Source organism: Callospermophilus lateralis, chromosome Y (assembly GCF_048772815.1).
Source record: "Callospermophilus lateralis isolate mCalLat2 chromosome Y, mCalLat2.hap1, whole genome shotgun sequence".
NCBI lineage: Eukaryota > Metazoa > Chordata > Mammalia > Rodentia > Sciuridae > Callospermophilus > Callospermophilus lateralis.
The window spans coordinates 11079944-11102194 of NC_135326.1; the positions used below are offsets into that span (position 1 = coordinate 11079944).

Sequence of the window (22251 nt, forward strand, 5' to 3'; positions counted from 1 at the left end):
ATCTGTGCAATTTGGAAGCACCTTCTGTTTGCAGGGTGGCCTCCTCTGGGCTGTCCCAGGGTCCTCTGTCTCAGCTTCTAATTGCAGGAGGTCCTGGGCTCTTTGCTGGGAGCCCAGAGTGGCCCCTGAGGGTGCGTTTCATTCAGTGTGCATTGTGCATTGTGACTTCATGTTGATGTGGGGAGTCACTGGTGACCACCGAAGGGATGCCTGAGGTCAGCATACGGAGCTGTTTGGACCGGGCTCCGGCTCTCTCCACGCAGATGGTCACTGCCCTAGGTCCTCTGTGTCGCACCAGCACAGGGGGAAGGGGCCACAGCAGGGCTGCAGCCACGGCCTCCACAGGTTGTGCAGGGTGCCCAGCTGCTGGCGAACAGTGCTCAGCGACCGCTGATGCTCCTCCACGGCCTGCCGGACTCTGGCCACCACTTGGTGGAACCGGGGCTCAGAGTCGGGCGTGAGGACATGAGACTCAGAGGGATCTCTGGAGAGGTCAAAGAGCAAAGGCGGGTCGTGCTGGACCACTCCTTCCCCAATGCAGGGGCAGACCACTCTCCCGTAGCAGGCTCCAGCACCCTCTGGCTGGAAGATCGGCGTCACAAAGTGCACTTTCCACAGGGTTGCTCCTGATGGGGGGACGAGAATCACAGAGAGATGATGTCAGGACAACAACAGGACTCACCCACGTGTCCATCGAGAGGTGAATAGCACCAGGTAAGGTGGCCCATGCCTGTGATCCCAGTGGCTCGGGAGGCTGAGGCAGAAGGATGGAGAGTTCAAAGCCAGCCTCAGCCAAAGCGAAGCCCTAAGCAACTAAGTGAGACCCTGTCTCTAAATAAAACATAAACTAGGGCTGGAGATATTGCCCAGGGGTTGAATGCCCCTGGGCTCTATCCATAATTACCCCTCTCTCCCAAAAAAGACCCGAATAGATATAATTTAATGCAGCCACTCTGTGGAATATTGCACAACCCTGAAAAAGAAGGAACCTCTGACATTGGCTATACCATATGTGAACCTGGAAAACACTATGCTCAGGAAAAGAAGGCTGATGCAGAGCCTGTGCAGGACTTTTTGTATGAAATGTGCAGAAATGAGCAGATCCACAGAAACAAACAATGGTTCAGTGGGCCCAGTGGCTGGGGAGTCTGAGGAGGAGGAGTAAATACTAAGTAGGACGGCTCCCTTTACGGTGAGGAAAATGTTCAGGAACTAGATTGGGGTGGTGTTGTACTACACTGAATGTACTGCCCCTCAATTGAACATTTGAAAGAATCCAGTTTTATGATGTGCTTTATTTCATTATTATTATTATTATTTTACTGAATTGCTTGCTTTCTTGATGCAAAACAGTTGGACGTGACTGCATCGTGGTCCAGAAAGCAAATCCACAGTAGCAAAGAGACAGGAAGGCAAAGGGATAGAGAGGGAAAGACAAATGGGGGGGGCAGAAAACAAGTATTGTTAAATGGGAGAATTACCTGATTATGAAATTCTGAGAGCTGGATTGATTTTTTTTGTTGTTGTTGTTGTTGTTATTATTATTATTATTATTATTATTATTATTATTATTATTTAGTCCTGGCAATTGAACCCAGAGGTGCCTTACCACTGAGCCACACCCCCAGCCCTTTCATTTTTTTTTTTTTAATTTTGAGTCAGATTCTAACTAACAGGCTGAGGCTGGCCTTCACCTTTCGATTCTCCTGCCTCAGCCTCCTGAGTTTATAGGGATGCACCCCTGCACCTGGTCAAGCATTGGATTTTTAAAAAGAAGAATCAGTACTGCTGCTGGGAAGTGGGTGAGGCAGAGAGGGTGAACATGGCCATGGGGAGGGGACAGTGAAAATGTGGTCAAGTGTCACTGAGTAAATGTGACACCAGGAGCAATCATGCACTGTCTAGAGACACCAGAGGCCTCGTCACAGGGTGCTGGGTGTCTGTGTCTGTAGGGGGCCTCGTTGTACTCACGGTCCTGGTCCCGTTGTTGCCACCGGGCTGCGTGCAGAAACCTCTGGCAGTAATGCAGCAGGACCTCATGGTCCGAGTGCTGAGTGGTCCCCAGGAGCAAGGGCAGCAGGTCCCGGCCATCAATCACTCTGCAGGGAGCACATGACACTCAGCACAAGGGGGCGCCAAGGGGCCCTGCAGAGCATATCCCAGGAGAGGAAGGAGAGTTGTGCAGGTGTGGAAGGGCTGGGGGGCCTGGGGGGCCCAGAAGCCTGGGGACATCACCTTGGATACAATGTAACCAGCTTGTTGGTTTGATTGGCATCACTTTTAGATACAATGTACCCAGCTCGCTTGTCTTGATGGGTGGCACCTTTGGATACAATGTGACCCGCTCACCTTTTTGGATTTGGTGTCCCCGAAGTTGCCTTGAACCGGGAAAACAAAGCCAAGCATTGAGGAAACGCCTCTCTATTTTACACGCCATCGACCTTGAGCCCCGTAGAACATGCCATGTCCTTAGACAAGGCCGGGCAGCCCTGGCTCTTGGGGATGGTCACAGGGGCTGGCATCTCCTTATCTGTCTGCCCTGTCTTCTGCTCTCTGCAAATACAGCTCATCCGACAGCCCTGCCCTGTTCGGTGTGGGAGGAGGTCGGCTTAGGGTACCAGGGTCCTTGTCTGCAGGCTTGTGCCACCAAAGGCTGCATCTACCTCTTCTGATTGGCAGTCACAACTTTGCATAGTGCACTGCCCATCACTGTCCTGCAAGGGGGACAGAGCCCAGGACCCCCCTGGACCCCAGTCCTGCAATCGGAGGACACCTACGACACTCATTTAAATGGTGTAGTATTTGCTAATAACCCATGCCCACGCTCCTACATACTTTAAAAAAATTGCAAATGCCTCATAATGCTGAATTCAGTGTGAACTCTGTCTAAATAGTTATTCAGGACAGATTCAATTTTACTTTTTTTTTTTTTTTTTTAATTTGGCTCCAGGGATGGAACACAGGGGTGCTTAACCACGGAGCCACAACCACAGCCCTTTTTTTTATTTATTTATTTTCGAGGCAGGGTCTCATTGATTTGCTTAGAGCCTTGCTAAGTTGCTGAGGCTGGCCTCCACCTTGTGATCCTCCTGCCTCAGCCTCCTGAGCCACTGGGATTACAGGCATGCCCCACTGTGCCCAGCAATGACAGTACTTTAATAATAATAATTAACAGGGCTGGGGATGTGGCTCAAGCGGTAGCGCGCTTGCCTGGCATGCGTGCGGCCCGGGTTCAATCCTCAGCACCACGTACAGACAAAGATGTTGTGCCAGCCAAATACTAAAAAATGAATATTAAAATTCTCTCTCCCTCTCTCTCCTCTCTCTCACTCTTTCTTTAAAAAAAAAATAATAATAATTAATAATAATAATAATAAGGCGGCTAATGGGGTTGTTAAAAGAAAACATCATGAAGCCTTTAAAATTGCTATCTACACAGTTTCCTAATAAATATTAGAAGTAGATTTCTAGTGTATATATTAGAATGAATGAACATAATTAAATGGTACAGCTTTGATTCGTATTTTTATATATATCATGAATGGATCTGAAATGTGAGCTGTATGAATACATGTGCTAGGTGTTTCTCGTGTATAAATTAGATTCTGCTGCAGTATATTAAAATTCATGGACATGTGATTCAATTGCATGAGATACGTGCATAAATTCATGTACATACTTATACAGCTCTTGCAGTTGGATGTGTCATGGGAGATATGCAAATACATGATAGGGTATATATTTGAGGATATAAATTTGAGTATATCAATTAGACCATGTATACTGCATTGCACATAGCACCATGATTAAATTGCATGAGGTAGGTGCATATATTCAGATATAACTGAATATATACCTTCACACACACACACACAGAAGTATATCTCATGCAATTGAATGTGCAACTTGAGATCTGCAAAGACATCTGCACACACACGTATTTTCTGTCCACAAGGTGGAATTGCTTTCTTTGGTCCCTTCTCTACCTGTCCTGGGGCACCTGGCCGCCGCCCAGCTGGACCACGGTGGGGAACACGTCCATCAGACTGGTGGGCTCCTGGATCACTCGACCGGCAGGTAGCACCCCGGGCCACCGGAAGATCCCGGGGACACGGATGCCCCCTTCCCAGCCGCCCATGCCTTTGCCTCCTGCGAAGAGAAAATGATGTGATATGAGATGAGCACGCGTTGACCCAGGTGACTCCGAGTGGATGCAGGCTGGAGCTACCTTTGTCTGCTCAGGTGCGTTCAAATTGGCAGAATGGGGAAGACAGAAGCAAAGGGTTTGGAAAGGGCCACGTCACTGACCCTCTAGGGGACAGAGATGGAACATCGGCAGAGATGGAAACAGACTTGGAGCCTGGCTTGATCCTGTGCCCCCCTTTTGTCTTAGGTTCATTGACAAGTCCCAACCTCCAGGAAACCTTCCTCTAAACAACTCTTTTATTAAATAATAAATTAAGGCTCCTAGGGGAAAAGTCAAAGGCCAGCACTGTCCAGCCATGTTCTTCTGGATGCCTCAGATAATGCTCAGGATCCGTGGAGCCCTGGATCGAACACAATGAGGCTGCCAGGTACCCACCACCTTGAATGCATCCCTCCTAAAATCTGAACCCGGCATCCTTGGTGTGGAGGATCCACTGGAGGGCAGATCATTTCTATGAAAAGGAACCAAGGCCTGGCATATCGTGCAACAGGATCAACTTTGAAAACATGGTTCTTCAATCAAAGAAGCCCGCCACCAAGGGCCACACCACGGGGAACCTTCTATCTGGAGCAGGAAGAGATGGAGGAAGAGGAGAGGAGCTGGTGGTTGGGGAGGCGGGGCACCCGCGGATCAAGGAGTGACTACTAAAAGCACGGGGATTTTTTTTTTTCCTAAGACGATGAAAATATTTTGAAATTCTACAGTGCTAATGGCCGCAGAGCTCTGTCAATGTCCCAAAAACCACGTGTGCAAAAAAATAAAAAATAAAAAAAAATCTGAACTTGGGAATTAGAGTTTTTACAGTGTTTTGGGCTGGAAAGAAATTCAAGTCCATATGCACCTGTGTTTGCAAATTTGGGGGACAGTGGTGCCTTTTCAATGCCAGGGCTGGGAAGAGCTGAGGAGAGACCTGGCCAGAGCGGATTGGGGCCCTTTGTGAGCCTCACCCTTGAAGACTCCATTCCAGCCTCCATATTGGTTGGTTCCCAGGCGAGACTCCAAGGATCCCCCGTGGTCCGAGGTGAAGTAGACGAGGGTCCGGTCGGCCAGACCTTCCTGGTCTAAGGTGTCAAGGATGTGTCCTGCAGAGGGCACAGCGTTGGGGCTGCTGGCGACAGAGTCGCGCCCAGAGCCAGCTACTGGGTGTGCCGTCTCATGCATTTTTTGAAAAAGCTGCACAAGTCAGTGGGTCGTGTCCGTGTCTAAGGGGAGCCCACGGGGGCATGATGGGGACAGCCTGGGCACTGGTGACCTGGGGCATTATCCCGTCTCCCAGAGGGGTTGGTCCGAGGGCATCTCTGGGGCCTGGCTTGGTCTACATGCAGGACCAGGGCGTGGGCACCTCTCCCCGGGTCTTCTCCGGGGAAGGACACTCACCCACCATCCAATCCATCTCCTCCACGTTGTCCCCGTATAACCCGTGACGACTCCTCCCTAGGAAGCCTTTGGTGGTGACCAGAGGGACATGGACGTGCAGAAAGGAGACGAAGAGGAGGAAAGGCCCGTGCTTATTCCTAAAAGTGAATGAGAGGCGAGGAGGGTTGTCCTTGTTATTGTGACAAAATCCATACTGACGGCCAGGGGACCCTGAATACGGGTCTAACCTGCCCCCTGCCTTTGCTTTTGTCCCCACAAAACTGCTCTTCGGCAGGAGGAGGATCTCATGTTTAAGAATCTTAAAGGGTAGGGCATGGTGACACATGGCTGTAACCACAGCAACTGGGGAGGTTGAGGCAGGAGGATTGCAAGATGGAGGACAGCCTCAGCAGCTTAGTGAGGCCCTGAGCAATTCAGCAAGACCCTGTCTCAAAATAATCAATCAATCAATCGAGTTGGGGGACTGGGGCTCAGTGGTGAAGGACCTCTGGGTTCAATCCCTAGTATAAAATAAAATAAAATAAACTTATGCCTTTATCTAGTGATAATTTTCCCTTTTAAACTACACTTGAAAGTCCACATCACACTTTTCCATCTGAATGCTGTAAGTCTCAAACTCTACATACTTAACAGTCCAGGAATAAAGGACATCACACTGCCGTCTGTCTGCACAAGCGTTTTGTTAAGTTATTCACAAGTTGCCTCTGCTTATAAACGTGGGTTATAGAAGAAGCGATATTGTACATGAAATTTTCTTTATAAATGCTGTCAGGTCATGAGTTCTTTCTCTTTTTTGTTGATGCAGTACAATTATACATAATGATGGGTTTTGTTGTTACATATTTGTACATGCACAGAAGCTAACGGTAGAATTTGGTTAATACGAAATCAGCTATATAATGAATATTTACAATAGGAAGTAATCATGAAAAAACATGCTTTAAAAATGAGGCATGCCACATTCATGTTTATGGCAGGCCAATTCACACAACCCAAGCTACTGAATCAACTGAGGTGTCCACCCATGGATGACTCAAGAAAGAAAATATGGTGAATATATGCAGTGGAGTATTACATAGTTAGGAAGAAGAATGAATTTATGGACTTTGCAGGTAAATGGATGGAACTGGAGAGCATCATGCTAAATGAATCAGCCAGACCTACAAAATCAAGGGTCAAGGGTCAAACGTTTTCTGTGCTAGGCAGAAGCCAGATGAAAAATAAGGGGGAAGAAAAAGTAAAGAAGATGGAATATGATCAGAATAGAAGAGAGATCCATGGAGTGGAGGAAAGGGCCCTGAGGGCGAGGGAGGAGGATGGGGTTAGAATGAATCCAACCTCATTTTATTGTGTGCATCCATGAACGTACCACAGTGGATCTCACCGTCCTGTACATCCACAAGATGCTAATTTAAAAGAAAAAAAAATCACGATAAGAAAATAGGCAATAAAGGCTATAAGGTAAAAGGAAGGACTGAGATGTTGAGAGCCAAAGCCGAAGGGGCCCCAGCAAACTTCCAGCTGCCAGCTGATTGGCTCCTCTGCGGTGATGCTCATTGGGCTGTTTCCCTGCCCTTTCAGACCCTGGAGCTGCTCATTGGGGGACTTTTTTGGCTCCGCCCACACGACCCAGCCAATCAGCCTCAAGAGCAGGAGGAGTGGGGGGTTGAGAGGCACGTGGGAAGCTGGTGGTGGCAGCTGGGCTCTGAGGGAATTCCTGAAGAGCTCTGTGTGGTGTGTGTGTGTGTTCTAAAAATAAAGTTCGTTTTTGCTTGATGAGTGGCTCCTGAATTTTGCCCAGCCAGACTGTGGCACTGAGAACTGGATTAGGACAGGGTCTGTTCCATGCTTTTTAAATTAAGTCAGAATGAATCCTGAAGTTATGTATAACTAAAAACAACCAAGGAAAATGCAAAATGGGGCTCGCTAGGTTATTGGTTTGGATGGGACCTCCAAGGCCCTCCTGTTGCCTTCGGAAGGCTCACATGGTCTCCTGTCCATGGCTCGGGTCTCCAAGTGGAGGAGAAGTCTTAGCCTGAAAGGGAGCACATGCTTCTCCCTCGGTTTCATTTGCAAGTTCATGTCAAGCGTCAGACCCGAGCTGCACCAGGGGATCCCACCGCAGACTCCCTGGGTGACTGTGGGGTCAACTGAGCCCCGAGTCAGCAAATTCCAACTGGACGGCCACCGTGTTTCTACGGGCATAGTGCAAGGTACGCAGCTCGGTCAGGCCATCTCCCGTGTCCCATGTTGCCAAGAAAGGTCTTTCTGAGCCCGGGATGGGCCAGGCCTCAGACACACATGACAGAAGAAGGTGCTGGACATTGCACATGGTCAGGGGCTGGGAGGGCGCGGGCCCCCCTGGGCTCACCTTTGCAGGAAGGAGGAGACTTCCTGCAGCAGGAGGGGCGTGACCCTGTCAAAGTCCAGGGGCTGCTGGGTGACCGTGTGGTTCCTCATCAGGAAGCAGTCTGCGTGGACGATCAGGTGGCCCACGAAGCGCGAGGCTGTGAGGAGGACAGCAGCAGCCAAGGCGGCCCCGAGGGCGGGCACCCAGGAGCTGGTCAGCTGGGTGAGGCGACCCACCATGAGTGTGAGCGAGGCCACGGCCAGGACCTGGAACCAGAGGCCCAGGGTGCGCTCCAGGCCCACACGCTTCTCCGACAGCTCCCACCAAGCGCAGTCGGCCATCATGGTGAAGGGCATTCCAAGGAAGCTGTCGAACCCGTGGGCCTGCGGGTGGTGGCAGTGATCGCGGGAAGACTCACAGTTCAGTCCCAGGTGCCATTTTCCTGGGGGAAGGAGATGCACACAGTAGGTATCACATATATTATGGTTTGGGTCTGCCATGTCTCCACAAAGCTTCCTGCACTGCAGCCTTAGACCCCAATGCAGCAATGTCCAGAGGTGAGGTTTAGGGATGGAGTTGGTTTAGGTCAGCTCTGGCCTCATGGATGGATTCGTCCAGTGAAAGATGTAATACAGTTACACAGACCCTGGGAGGGGGGGCTCTAGGAGACGGTGACTGGAGGAAGTTGGTTGGAAGGACACACCATGTCCCTGGCCCCTTCCTTTCTTTCCCTCAGCTTTCCGTCTGCCATGAACTGGGCTGCTTTCCTATACCATGCCCTTCGGCCATGATGTTCTGCCTCACCCCAACCCAGAGCCATGGAGATGTGGGGCACAGTTGGAGGAAGTAGGACACTGGAGACACGTCCTTGGGGACTCTATCTTGTCCTTGGCTCCTCTCTCTCTCTCCCTCTCTCTATGCCTCTCTGCTCCCTGGTGCCCTGTCCTGAGCTGCTCTCCTCCTCCAGGCCCTGCCGCCATTTTGTTCTGCCTCCCTTGGGCCAGAGCCATGGAGTCGGCCACTATGACTGAACCTCTGAAATCATGAGCCCCCCCAAGTAGACTTCTCTGCTTCGAAAAGCTCATGTGTGAGACACTACAAGAACCTTCAGAGGTGAAATGATTGGGATAGGAGAGGTCTGGATTAATCCACTTGAATGGACTCACTGGGTGGTGACTGCAGCAGGGATGGGGTGTGGCTGGAGGAGGGGGTCCCTGGGCTGTGCCTTTGGGGTCTCTGTCCTGTCCCTGGTGAGCAGAGCTCTCTCTGCTCCCTGGTGCCCTGTCCTGAGCTGCTCTCCTCCTCCAGGCCCTGCCGCCATTTTGTTCTGCTCCCCTTGGGCCAGAGCCAGGGAGTCAACCCACCATGGACTGAACCTCGGAAAACATGAGCCTCAAATAAATCTTTCTTTCTTTAAATTGTTGTTTCCTGCATATTTGGCACAAAAAGGTGGCTACCACAGCATGCTCGCTGCACTCGAGGTCTCTTCCGGGAGCTGGGGGAGTGTAGGCTGTGACATCAATGACCACACCACCTGACCTCATCCTTGTGGGAACAAGGGCCCCGAGAGGAGGCATTTCCCTGAGTATTACTTTCTCGTGAGAGGTGTGACAGAGTGCCATAAATCTGCTTGCTTAAAACATCAGGGGATGGTCCTCTGTCACATGTGGACAATCCACTCAAGGTCCTCTACAGGCTGTGTTTCCACATGAGGTCCCACAGGCAGCCCTTGATTGTCTGTTGGCATTCCTGCTGCCGATCCATCATGGATAGAAAATGTTAGGGGGGAAATTTGCAGCTTCTCTGAGCACAGGCAAATTGCTTTCCTTGGTACTCAACATCGTTTTGGGTATTTTAAGTCCTATGAAGGTGATTTAAAGTCTACAGGGGGATGTGTCCATGTTCTATGCCAACACTGTACCATGTGATTTAAAGGAGTGGAACCTCCAAAGATTTGGGTATCTAGGGGTTCCTGTAGCATTTAGCTCCTGATATCCTTGGGAACCTTGCTCGGACTTCACCTGGTCATGGTGCTGTATAACAAAAGAAGGATGTATTCACAGTGATCAGGCTGTTTCTGAAAGCTCAATCTTCCAGAATGAACATAGAACAAAGAGTTCTGGGCTTTGCGAGTGGGAGGCCCATAATAGAGGCCAAGTTCAAAGTGGGAGACTGTTTCAGAGCTCAACTTTCAACTCCAGTAAAGAAAGTTTTTGTCTTCTATGCAGCCACTATGAGGGTATTAATAAAAACCACATTGCGTGTCTTCTTGTGCCATGGGGTATTTGACATTCGGAAACTCCATGAGATTTCCCAGGCATTGATAGACGAGTCTACCTTAAGATATAATGGTCTATTGATTTTCTGTCCCACATACCAGCTAGACATGTCCTCCATGATCAACAGATGTAATTGCTGATAAAAATTATTACTACAGAGTTGAACACCGTGGCGCATGCCTATAATCCCAGCAGCCTGGGAGGCTGAGGCAGGAGGATTGTGAGTTCAAAGCCAGCCTCAGCAAAAATGAGGCTGTAAGAAAGTGAGCAAGATCCTGTCTCTAAATAAAATACAAAATACGGCTGGGGGTGAGGCTCAGTGTTTGAGTGTCCCTGGGTTCAATCCATGCTACCAAAAAAAAAAACTTATCACTACAGGTGAGTGAGGATCATGGCAATGTGGTCCCCTTTCCCTTCTCCCTGTCTGTGGTCTAAAGTTTCATTTACTTACTTTTTGTTCAATATCTAATGTGGTTTCTTGGCATATAGAAAAACACGTTTATTATGGAAGCACAGAGCGAGGTAAGTTATCTGCAAACATTTGATCGATGAGCATCTAGTTTATGTTGTTTTGATATTTATTTTTTGTGTGATGGGGGTCTCGGTATGTTCCCTAGGATGGCCTCCAACTTCTGGCCTCAAATGATCCTCCTGCCTCTGCCCCTGGAGTAGCTGGGACTACCACCATGCCTGGCCATACGACTATTATTTTTGAATGTTGTTGACTTTTAATTTTGTACCAGGGATTGAACCCAGGGTGTTAGAGTCTGTAAACAAGTCAAGATGGCTCCTGGCAAAATGCCAGAGGGAGTGGTTTGTAAAGTAACGCCAGCGAGCCATTAAGTGTGGAGATTCCTTATTGGTTGACTGCTGTATCGAATTTATGCTAATTAAGATAAGCTGTGTGGAATGTATAAATACCATTCCTGTCCTACAATCAATGGCTCCCATTTCTGCTGGATCCATCTACGCAAGTTGCTCGTCACCCCCTGGTTATTTTGCCCAGCCAGCCGGACTGCGGCACCAGGGATATGCTCTATCATTGTGCACCCTCCCCATCCCTTTTTATATTATTATTTTTTAAAATTTTGAGACAGGGTCTTGCTAAGTTGCTGAGGCTGGCCTCCAATATGCAATCCTCCTGCCTCAGCCTCCCAAGTTGCTGATTATAGGTGTGTGCCACCGCACCTGACCAGTTGACATTTGTTGAATAACTTGTGGTCCCCGTGCACCCTGGGAGAACACATCATTTCTGTCATCTGGGAAATTACCTGGGACCTCATTGGTTGCCTTTCCAAACATTTGGAGTTCAATAGACCCTTAAAAGAAAAATAGTGAGCTCCAGAGTTGAAAGAAAGGTACCTACCTATTAGTCCAGTGGCGTAGCCTTGGTCTCTCAATATTTTTGCAAAAGTTATCTCACTGGTGGGCAGGCCCCCGGATGCTGCTGTCCACTGGAGAACACGGAAAGCATTGCTGGAAACCATGCCTTCGACCAGCCAAGAAAAAGAAATAAGTTACTATTATGTATTTGCTTTTAGTTGATGATGATGATGTTCACTCTTTTAAATTTAGAATATTCTGTAGAACTCTCCATTATTGAAAATTACATTGAAAAGTTCCTTCCTGCAAAGACCTGCCTCACAGAACCACATATTTGGCAGGGAAGGTCATAATGAAATGTCAATGATGGAGAGAAGGTGTCTGGTCTTGTGCAAGTTAGGTCACTAAAGGAAAAAAAAAAAGAATTTAATGGAAAAGGAATGAGAATTTAAAATGCATTTTGATTTCTCCAAATTCTTGCTATCACCGAAGAGTTTTCACAGTTATCTGTGAAATGATGTGCAGAGCTTCTAGGTACGCTCATGGATGGTTATTACTCCAGAGAGTGCACAGGGAGTTGGCCTGGTGTGGATTTTGGAATGATTGAAAGATGCATTGCGTCAAGTATGGTAGTGCACACATGTAATCCCAGTGGCTTGGGAGGCTGAGGCAGGAGGATTGCAAGTTGGAGGCCAGCCTCAGCCACTTAGTGAGGAACTAAATAAAAAATAGAAAGGGCTGGGAGTGCGGCTCAGTGGTTAAATGCCCCTGGGTTTAATCCCTGGCATCAAAAATAAGTAAATAAACAAATGAAGATTTCCTGGATAGTTCTATACACTGGCAAACCATTGAGCTCTTGACTTCAACACAGGTGTGTGTGTGTGAGGGGGGGTGCTGGGTATTGCACCCACTGTTGCTCTACCATGAGCCAGAGTCCTAACCCTTTTTTATTTTGAGTGTCTTGCTAAATTGCTGAGGCTGACCTTAAATTTTCAGTCCTTCTGCCTCAGCCTCCTGAATTGCTGGAATTTCAGGAGCGCACCACCCTACCCAGCTATGCAGAGGAAAAGGAAGGTTTTCTTGCTATTTAGGTGTAGCAGGGCCACCAGATCAGGGGATGAGTACCACTGAAAGTAGGGTTTGTGACCATTTGCGAGAAGAGGGGATATGGCAGGCCATGGGGTATCATCAGAGAGGCACTGGGGTAGATCAGGAGGCAGAGGGAGTGAGGAAGAAATTTAGGGAGATGCCTCCGTTTTAAAATTTTTATTTTAAATGGAAAGAAAGAAGCAAGGCAGAGCAAGACGTTTTCAAATCTGCCAGCTTTAATGATTTCCGTCTGCTCTGGGCTGCAGGGGCTGCTCACTGCCCCAATTTCCTGGTTGCAGAACCTGGGGGGATATTCACCCAGAGGACACGGGCAGAGGATCTGAAGGTTCCACGTGGAGAACAAGCTCACATGCACATTGCTGTTATCTCTAGGAACCAGCCAGCATCCAGAGGATCGGCTCCCCGAGGGCCAGTGAGGGCCATGAGATCAAAGCATCAGAAAGCAAAAAAATACAAATATATGTTGAATGCATGCTTAATACTGCAGCCCAGAGAGAGATGGACGGATGGATGCAGAGACAGGTGATGAGTGGGGATACGATACAGATGATAGATCCAGTTGCTTCTTTTTCCCGGGAAATCCTTAACTAGTCCTGGGTGAGAATCTCCCCTGGAGTCTGGGGCAGATTCCTCAGCCTCAGGGTCCAAGAGCAGAGAGGACAATACACAGAGTTCTGAATTTTTGATCTACTTCCTACCCAACTCCCTTGCAAATGGCAGATTTTAAGCTAAACAGTAACATATATATCATGTCCAAAAATAATCTATAAGACATGAAGGGCCCCTGAGATGATTGAGAAATCTCTGCCTTGGAAAGAGAAAAATATCTTGCCACAGGACATCCCCCCACGGACCACAGAAAACAAAGACCATCCTCTTTCCATTAAGAGGGCAAAAATTTACAAACGAGTTTCAGAAACACATTCATATTTTTGCTCTGATTAAACACATTTGTTTAGTTCTTTTTTTTTTTTTTTTTTTGCACATTGCCTAATGTATACCTGATGTCTGTGATAGGAGGCTCAGCAAATGGCCTGCTGCCTATTTTTGTACCCCCAGCCAGTGAGAAATGGATTGGTGCTGCTGTGGTTTGGATTCGGTGAGTCCCCCCAATATGCTGTGTGTGGGAGGCCTGGTTCCCAGCTGATGGTCTATTAGGACGTTAGGGAGCCTTTAAGAGGTGGAGTCTACTGGGTGGAAGTGAGGTCATGGAGGCGTGGCCTGGAAGGGGAGGGTGGAGCTCCACCCCTCCTTCTGCTTAAAGGATCCTCCATGTTCTCCTGTGACCATGTGCTGGCTCACCACAGGACCACAGCCAAGGAGCCAAGGACCAGGAGCAGAGCCCTTCCACACCTTGAGCCCAACAGAGACATTTGGATCTCAATGAGCTTATTTCTGTCACAAAGCTGACTCATCCAGGGTCTTGGCAGATAATTGGGGAAAAGTAGAGAAGATTTCATAACCTGTTCTTTCAGTTGGTACTTTTCACTACTGTGGGAGAAAAAAAAAAGAAAAAAAAAGACCTGACAAGAACAAATTTAGAGGAGGAAAAGTTGAATTTGGTTCATGGTGTCCGAGATTCAGTCCCTGGTGGCCAACTCCATGGCTCTGGCCCAAGGGGAGGCAGAACAAAATGGCGGCAGGGCCTGGAGGAGGAGAGCAGCTCAGGACAGGGCACCAGGGGGCAGAGAGAGCTCTGCTCACCAGGGACAGGACAGAGACCCCAAAGGCACAGCTCAGGGACCCTCTCCTCCAGCGACACCCCCACCTGCTGCAGTCACCACCCAGTGAGCCCATTCAAGTGGATTAATCCACTGATCAGATCACACCTCTCCTCCTCTAACCATGTCACCTCTGAACTGTCTTGCATTGCTTCACACATGAACTTTTTGGGGCACACCACACCTCTAAAGCAGAACACCTGTGAAATGGTAAGAAATTCAAAACGCAACATACATGGATAAAGTTTTATTAGGACACGGCCACAACCATTTTTGAGTGCACTGCCCATAGAGGACTTCCAAAATGCAGTTGAGCAGCTGTCCCCAAGACTGTGGGGCTTGCAAAAATGAAAATATTCGCTACCTTGCCTGCTACAGAAAATGTTATGTTCATACAGTTAAATCCCAGCCGGGGTCACCTTGTTCCCCAAGGGGCTAGAACACCAGGGCTGGCTGCAGTGTCATGGAAGAACTCTGTGGGCTGGGACCCATCTTTCCCCATCTGGGTGTCAATGAGAAAAGGCTGCGGGTGGACATGCTCCTGTTCCTCCCCAGGTGGGTTTCACAGTAGGACTTACCTGAGCGAATGGGGTATCTGCCGGTCAGGAAAGCAGCCCTGCTCGGGGTGCACACGGACGCCGCGGCGATGTGCTGGGTCAGGAGCACCCCGTCTTCTGCAAGCCGGTCGATGTTTGGAGTCCTGCCGAGAGAAAAAATAATAGTGCTGTGTTCTCCTAAGAAACCTGGATTTTCATTAGCGTAGGGTAAGCTGCTGGTCATCAGTGAATGCATCAAGATGTGCTCAAGAATGATCCAGAACCTCAAATGTCCTGAGGACCTTCAAAGAAACAGCATCCTGATAGATCATGGTGAGCCCCGTGTCCACCAGGCACTGCTGACCCTGAGAGACACACAGACGGGCAGTTCAGAAGTGGGAGGCTGCTTCTCACTGGGCCGTCAGGGACTGCATGGGCAGGTCCAAGGTCACGGACACCCGTGAGGGTACCGGGCCAGGCACACCCAGCAGGGCCCGTAGATTCAGCTTCATGCTGGGTCTCAGGGGACATTAGAAGAATCGAAATCAGTCCTGAGTGGGTGGGCTTGGCTGGATGGAAGAGGGGCTGGGAGTGAGGGGCAGTTCAGCATGGCTTTGAGCTCACAAGCAACAAAACTGATTTCCAAGACACCCTCCATCTGTAGTGGCTGGGTAAGAATCCTATTTTCAATCCAAGTGAGTAGATGGTTGGCGGGGTGGATTGGAGCTGGATTTATGTTTGCATGTGCAGCCTTCTGAGAATGTCCCCATTGGCCATTCCTAGGGTTGAATGCATCCTCAAATGACCTGTGTGGGTAAACGTCACCCCCAAAACCACATCCGTGGTACTTGAGAGCGAGACCTCTGGGTGGTGACTGGGTCCTGGGGATTGTGCCCTCAGCGTGGGTTAACGGATGATCAGAGTGGGGGGTAATTGCTATAATGCCAGCTCTGTCTCTCCGGGGTGCCCTCCACCACCAGGAAACAACAGGATGACTGAGCCCATCCTGAGGAGGAGCGGTCACCTGCTCTTGGATGACCCTGCCTTCAGATCTGGGGGCTGCAGGACCCTCTATTCCTATAGGAATCACCAGATCTACGACCTGCTCTTTTCTCTGGTCCCTGAGAACCCATTTCCCGTTCCTTGCCTTAGGGTCTTGTTGCCATAGCAGCCGAGGTCTCCAATGCCAAGGTCATCCGCCATCATCAGTAGGATGTTGGGCCTCCTCGAGTCAGCCGCATCCCTGCAGGTGGACGGTGTCCCTCCCAGCCACAGACCCAGGGCCACGGCCAGACAGCTCCTGAAACACAGGCTACACAAGCATGCTCAGCCCTGTAGTACGCGCCATCGGTCAGACATTTGCAGGGGGACACGGCGTCAGTGTTTAAGGGTTTGATGGGTTTAGGGTTTAGCTTTGAACCTATGCCCCAGGCCTTTGATTTTCTTTTTTTTTTTTTTTTTCAATTAAAATTGCTCATGCAGTTGATGGTCTTATTTGGACTTTCAAAGTAATTTCAGAGGCTCTAGAATGTTGTTGAATGGTTATGGCAATAGCAACTTAAAAAGCCTTATTTAAGCTCCCTTAAAATGTATGGATCTGTTTCCAAGAACAGCTTCTGCACCCTCCCCTTCTCCAACTGGCTTTTCTTCCTCTTCCTTCTCTCTCTCTCTCTCTGGGGGGAGAGGGGTATGTTGCCTGGGATTGAACTCAGGGTCCCTCAACCAATGAGTCCCATCCCCAGCCCTATTTTGTATTTTATTTAGAAACAGGGTCTCACTGAGTTGCTTAGGGCCTCGCCGTGTCTGAGGCTGGCTTTGAACTCAAGATCCTCCTGGCTCAGCCTCCTCAGCCACTGGGATGACAGGTGTGTGCCACCACGCCTGACTCTTATTCTTCTTTCTTAAATGGAAAAACTGTGTTGGATTTGTGTGTTGGGGGTACCTTGCTACAAGTTGGAACACTGAGTAGACACAAGCTCTGGGCAGTGGCCAGTCCCAGTGAAGCCGGAAATAGATAGACAGTGTAGATAGGTAAATCAAGTCAGGAGGCCAATTTTGAGTGAGTCTGGAAAGTTGAAGACTGTCCCCTGAGGGTTACCGTTTACTCTAAAATTACCCCAGTGTCAACCGTAGTAGGACCACTTGTGAATAAGCAAGTGGCTTTCATCAAGGACAGAGTAAACACAGTTCAGATGATGGTTCTGTATACCCACCATCAAGCCCTAGACCCAGAAGAAGATGTAGGGCCTGGCCATATAGACCCTATATAGACCCCCAAGTGAGGGAAGTTTCCAGACAAAGAGGGGAATAAGAAACTGATGTGACTCCATTTTTGAGAAACCAGCTTCTACCTCAAAGCCTGTCCAGGGAAGGGGACATGACTCTTGTCCTTGGAAAGACCCACAGAGCACTCCTAGGCACATATCCCCCCTGCTGAGTTGTCTGTCTCCAAATAACAGGAGAAATCTGTGGCGCCAGGTGTCCCTGACTCAGTCAGGCTAGGTGAGGACCCATAGCAACCCCCTAGCAACCTCCAAACAGCATGAGACAGGGAAATACCTGGGATGCCAGATGACCCTCAAGTAGTTTATGGTGGTTGATAACATGTTGGGAAACCATGTAGTTCATCAGAAACACCCTTCTTGGCTTAAACCAATCAGTTCAAAGAAACCCCCCTCTTGTACTAGCCAATCACCCCTACCCAACTTGTTCCCGCCAGTGAATGTGCTAATCAGTGTTAAGAATTGTTGTCTGATTTTCCCATGGTATAGAGTGATTTGTGATGTTGTGACGCATAGAGTATCCCCCCAAAACCTATCAAATCTCACTGAACAAAGGACCCGAACTCACTCCCTGGGACCGCTGCAAAGGGAACGGTTGTGAGTCCAGGCTCGAGCTTGCAATAAAGACTCTTAAGTGATTGCATTGGATTCAGCTCCTGGAGGTCTATTGGGTCCCATGAATCTGCCATCACATGGGGAAGCTGGCAACGTGAAGCCAGGAAGAAGAGGAAAACCCTGAATCTTTTATCCCATGATACTGTGATGCGCAGGTGGGCTTCTGAAGTGATGGAGGTCCCGGTCCAGATAGTAAAGCAACAGGTCGCCTCCATAGTGAGGCAGAGCAGAGATGCACCCTGGGTCTCCAAGGAGGTTCGCCATAGGGGCTGCGGAGAGCCAGGCGCCTGGCCATAGGATGCCCTTGGCGCTTCCCACCAGGTTTGGGACTGATCTCTCCTGAGGCTGACTGGAACTCTCCCAAGATACGGGGGCTTGGAGCCCTCAGACTGATCGTGATCCCCGTGCCCAAGGCTCCAAGGTCTCCTGGGTTCCTCACTGAGCAGAGGCCCCGTGCTTATCTGTGGATTTGGGGAGAGACAGGAGGAAACGCAGGCGGGGGCCTGGGGACCACACCGTCCTGTCTTACCATGAATATCCCATCCGCTGCATGGTCTCGCTCCTGTCGTGTTTCCTGTAGAGAAACGAAGGGGTTTAGAAGATCTGGGGCAGCAGGAAGCACCTCCTTCCTAGAGGTGAAAGATCGGGATGGAGCTCCGTGGAGAAGCTTGGCTCTCACCATATCAGCTCCAGAAGAAACTTAAAACCACGGCAAACGCTCGTGAGGCGGTGCTCAAGCACGGGGTCTACACACATTGGCACGCTCTATCAAAGAGGTGGACAAGCCCACGTGGTGGTGAATGGCTGTCATCTCTGCAAATGTGGGAGGCTGAGGCCGGAGGATACCAAGTCAGAGGCCAGCCTCGGCCCCTTAGAAAGACCCTAAGCAAGTTAGCGAGACCGTGTCTGAGAATTTAAAAAGTAAAATAAAAAAGGGCTGAGGATGTGGCTCAGGGGTGAAGCACTCCTGGGTTCGATCCTCATTAGCAAGAAGTGTCTTTGTGGGTCCAGAGAAGGAGCATTTGGGGCTTTGCAATGCAGATAGTTCCTGTTGCAACCAGCCCATTTGCCTGCTGTAGGGAGAATGTGGGAGTAGAAAATTCAAGAATGAATGGACTCCCCTGTCTGCAGCAAAACCTTGCTGAGCAAGAGAGAGAGAGAGCTGGGCTTGCTCACTGAGCCCTGGCAGCGCCGGAAGAGCAAGTTTGCACTTCTCTTCACTTTTCTGTTCTCTGCACGCACCACTATTTGCCTATCTGCCCGCCTGCTGCAGGACAGGAGTGCTTACACCTGTGAGCCGTACTATGCTTTTACGAGACCTATTATCTGTGCAATGCAGAGGGACACCTGTTCCACAAACCAGGTGGGTCCTGACAAGACAGTGTGCCCCTTGGGTGTGCAATGCTCTGAAATCCTGAGCTTTCCTTCCTGATCATGGTGCAATCGTTGGCCAGAGACCAGATGTTCTCTGGACCCCAGGCTCTGAGCATTTTGTCAACACATTTCCCAGCACACAGGGATGAGGGGTTCTGACTGTCCCCAAGGGGTCTTGAGCTGCCAGACCAGAGCACCTGACCCAGGAGCTCTGTTTCCAAGTCCTGTCTCCCTGTCTGAAGCTTCCTCTCCATTTCTCTTAAATTGTGCACAGATGCTCCAGGGACCCATTAGCTCAGAGCGTTGGGTGTCTCACAGGCAGCGGGGACAGCCGAGCTGGCCGTGTCTGCCACAAGGAAAGAGCTTGGTGTTGTCTTGTGGGCTCTGGGCTTGGGGACCTGGGGAGGAAGCAGGGTGAGGTGCTGAGCGAGGTGACATGCTGAGCGGGGTGACATCTGGATGTTTGTTAGAGTCTGTAAACAAGTCTGGATGGCGCCTGGCCAAATGCCAGAGGGAGTGGTTTGTAAAGTAACAAAAGCGAGCCATTAAGTGTGGAGATTCCTGATTGGTTGACTGCTGTATCTAGTTTATGCTAATTAAGATAAGCTGTGCAAAATGTATAAATACCTCTGTTGTCCTACAATAAACGGCTTCCATTCCTGCTGCATCAACGTACACAAGTACTTCGTCACCCCCCCCCCCCCCCCCCCCCCCCCCCGTTATTCTGCTGCAGCCGGACTGCGGCAGATGTTCACCTCTGCATGGGCAATGGCGTGATCTGGACAAATGCCCTTTTTAAGAAAAAGATCAAGTTTGCAGCAATGTGGGGGCCAGTCAGAGCAAGGAGGGACCCAGGGCTCAGACATGAGCCAGGAGAGAATCCACCAAGGTCACACCAGCCGGTAGGAGGGTAGGAGTTTAGGAGAGATGACTTTCAAAGCCCTGTGGCCAGCGGGTCCACAGACCTGGGAGGGGAGAGGAAGCAGGTTGAGGGGGCACTCTTTCCACCCCCCTCACCTGAATGCCAAAGAGCTACAGGGTGAGCATCCCTTGTCCAAAAGGCTGGGGACCGGAACTGGCTCAGATTGCAGATTTTTTTTTTTTTTAAATTCTGGAGTATTTGCATTTGAAGACATCTTGGGGACCCACGTCTAAACATGAGGTCATTTTTGTCTCATGCACACCATGTACCCAGCCCCCATGGTAAGTGTGGGACTCTTTGGGGGTCTGCATTGCCTTGAGGTCTGGTGGGGAATCGCCTATGGCCGAAGTCCTGCCCGTGCTGAAGTTGGAATGAGGGACGCTCAACTAGTGAGCGCATTCAGGGGACAAAAGCAGATTCCTGCAAAAGACAATGGACATTAGAAACAAAGAAGAAGGCCAATTATACAGGAAGTTATTAAAGAAGCCCAGAAGCAGCGCGCTGTGTGTGGCTTTAGGTCAGATGCCAAGACTACCAGAAAACCAAGCAGGCTGGGAGGAGATGTATCTGTGGGGGGGTGAGGAGTGAGATTTGGAATCTTTTTTCGGGACAGCAAGATCTTCAACAGAAAGGCATTATTATGGCAGTGTGAAATGAGTATTGCCACACTATTTATTGCACACGCAAAAAAATGCTGTTGGAAATTTCCAGTTGGAATGTGTTGGTATAGTGCATGTGCATCTTTTCTTTATAGTACTGGAGATTAAATCCAGGGGTGCTTAACCACTGAGGCACATCCCTAGCCCTTTTCATTTTTTATTTTGAGACAAGGTCTTGATAAGATGCTTAGGGCCTCACCAAGTTGCTGAGGTGAGGTCAGCCTCAAATCTTTGATCCTCCTGCCTCAGCCTCCAGAGTTGCTGGGATTGTAGGTGTGCACCCCACCATTTTATTAAATACACAAATTTAATGAAAGAAGGAAGGAGGGAGAGGAAATGAACATCTCTATGATAACCCCTTCACAGGTTAAATGAAACAAATAGAAATAGTTCTAGTAGTAAAAGGGCTAAACTAAAAAGTCCTCAGCTACTTTGATAAAGGAAAAGATGTCTTAAAAAGACTGAATTGTACCACCTCCAATGATACTTTATCTGTAGAAGAAAATGTCCCAGGTGTCACCCGGGATCTATTATTTAGAAAACACAGGTATGAGCCAGGTGCGGTTGTGCATACCTGTCATCCCAGCACTCTGGAGGCTGAGGCAGGAGGATCGTGAATTCAAAGCCAGCCTCAGCAACAGCGAGGCGCTCAGCAACTCAGTGAGACCCTTTCTCTAAATAAAATGCAAAAGAGGACTGGGGTTGGGGTTCTGTGGTTGAGGGCCCCTGAGTTTAATTCTTAGCACCAAAAAAAGAAAGAAAGAAAGAAAGAAAGTTAATGCAGGTAGGTTATAAGGTTTGGGGTCTTTTCTCTGAACTGCAAGATTTTCACCAGAAATGCAATAGTTATTCTTGATGGTGTACTGATTTCTGTGTTGCTAAGGAAATGCATTTTTTTTTTTTTTTGCAGTGCTGGGGACAGAAACCAGGATCCCCTGCATGCTAGGCAAGCACTCGCCACTGCGCTGCACTCCCAGCCCCAGGAATCAACTGAAAACCCCGCACCAGAGAGAAGCAGACACACTGAGAATTCTAAGAGGCTCAGTTTTGTTTTTCTCATGCAGGTTGGCAGTCTGCCAATGCCTGGGAAACTGTGATTTTTTTTGGGGGGGGGGAAACATAGTGCACAATTCAGCACAAAGGGAACAACTGACACCAAGCTGTTGGAAGCTTCTGGAAGTCTTGCTGGCTCAGAATGGTTTGTGCCTGGGGTGGGGGTTGGGGGCTGTTCCTGGCTTCTTTCCCCTGCACCTGGAGTGTGCTCCTCCTGTGGATTTGGGGAGGAGGAGCTGCAGGCTTTGCAGGAGCTTAATTTTGGAGACAGAGGTGCTGCGGGGAGTGTGGTTAGTCCGCGGGGATTTGAAGAGCTGCTAACCTCTTAGGAGACTGAATTGTCTACTGAGTGATATTGAGTTTCCTGCTTGCTGGGCATTTGACCGGGGACAGAGAAGGGGCCTGGGCAGGGAGGTAGAGTCAACACAGAAGGTTCAAGAACA

The 22251-nt window shown here is 49.3% G+C and overlaps 1 protein-coding gene across 1 annotated transcript; it reads right to left on the minus strand.

The window, feature by feature from the left end:
• Positions 1-267: 267 nt before the first annotated feature.
• Positions 268-18556, minus strand: LOC143639734 (arylsulfatase L-like). Its single transcript, XM_077107774.1, has 11 exons — positions 18480-18556; positions 18330-18374; positions 16051-16203; positions 14946-15067; positions 11580-11702; positions 7956-8376; positions 5585-5721; positions 5155-5289; positions 3987-4149; positions 1972-2099; positions 268-626 (listed from the first exon to the last, which is right to left on the minus strand). The coding sequence occupies exons 1-11, from the start codon at positions 18554-18556 to the stop codon at positions 268-270; spliced, it is 1863 nt and encodes a 620-aa protein (XP_076963889.1).
• Between the last annotated feature and the right edge of the window lie 3695 nt (positions 18557-22251).

Excerpts from the sequence above, each read along its gene's own strand:
- LOC143639734 (XM_077107774.1), bottom strand. The coding sequence starts at position 18,556 with ATGTGTGTAGACCCCGTGCTTGAGCACCGCCTCACGAGCGTTTGCCGT. Across the intron at positions 16,204-18,329 it reads CAGCGGATGGGATATTCATG|GAGCTGTCTGGCCGTGGCCC; the intron begins GTAAGACAGGAC and ends CCTGTGTTTCAG. Across the intron at positions 627-1,971 it reads GCAACAACGGGACCAGGACC|GAGCAACCCTGTGGAAAGTG; the intron begins GTGAGTACAACG and ends TCCCCCCATCAG.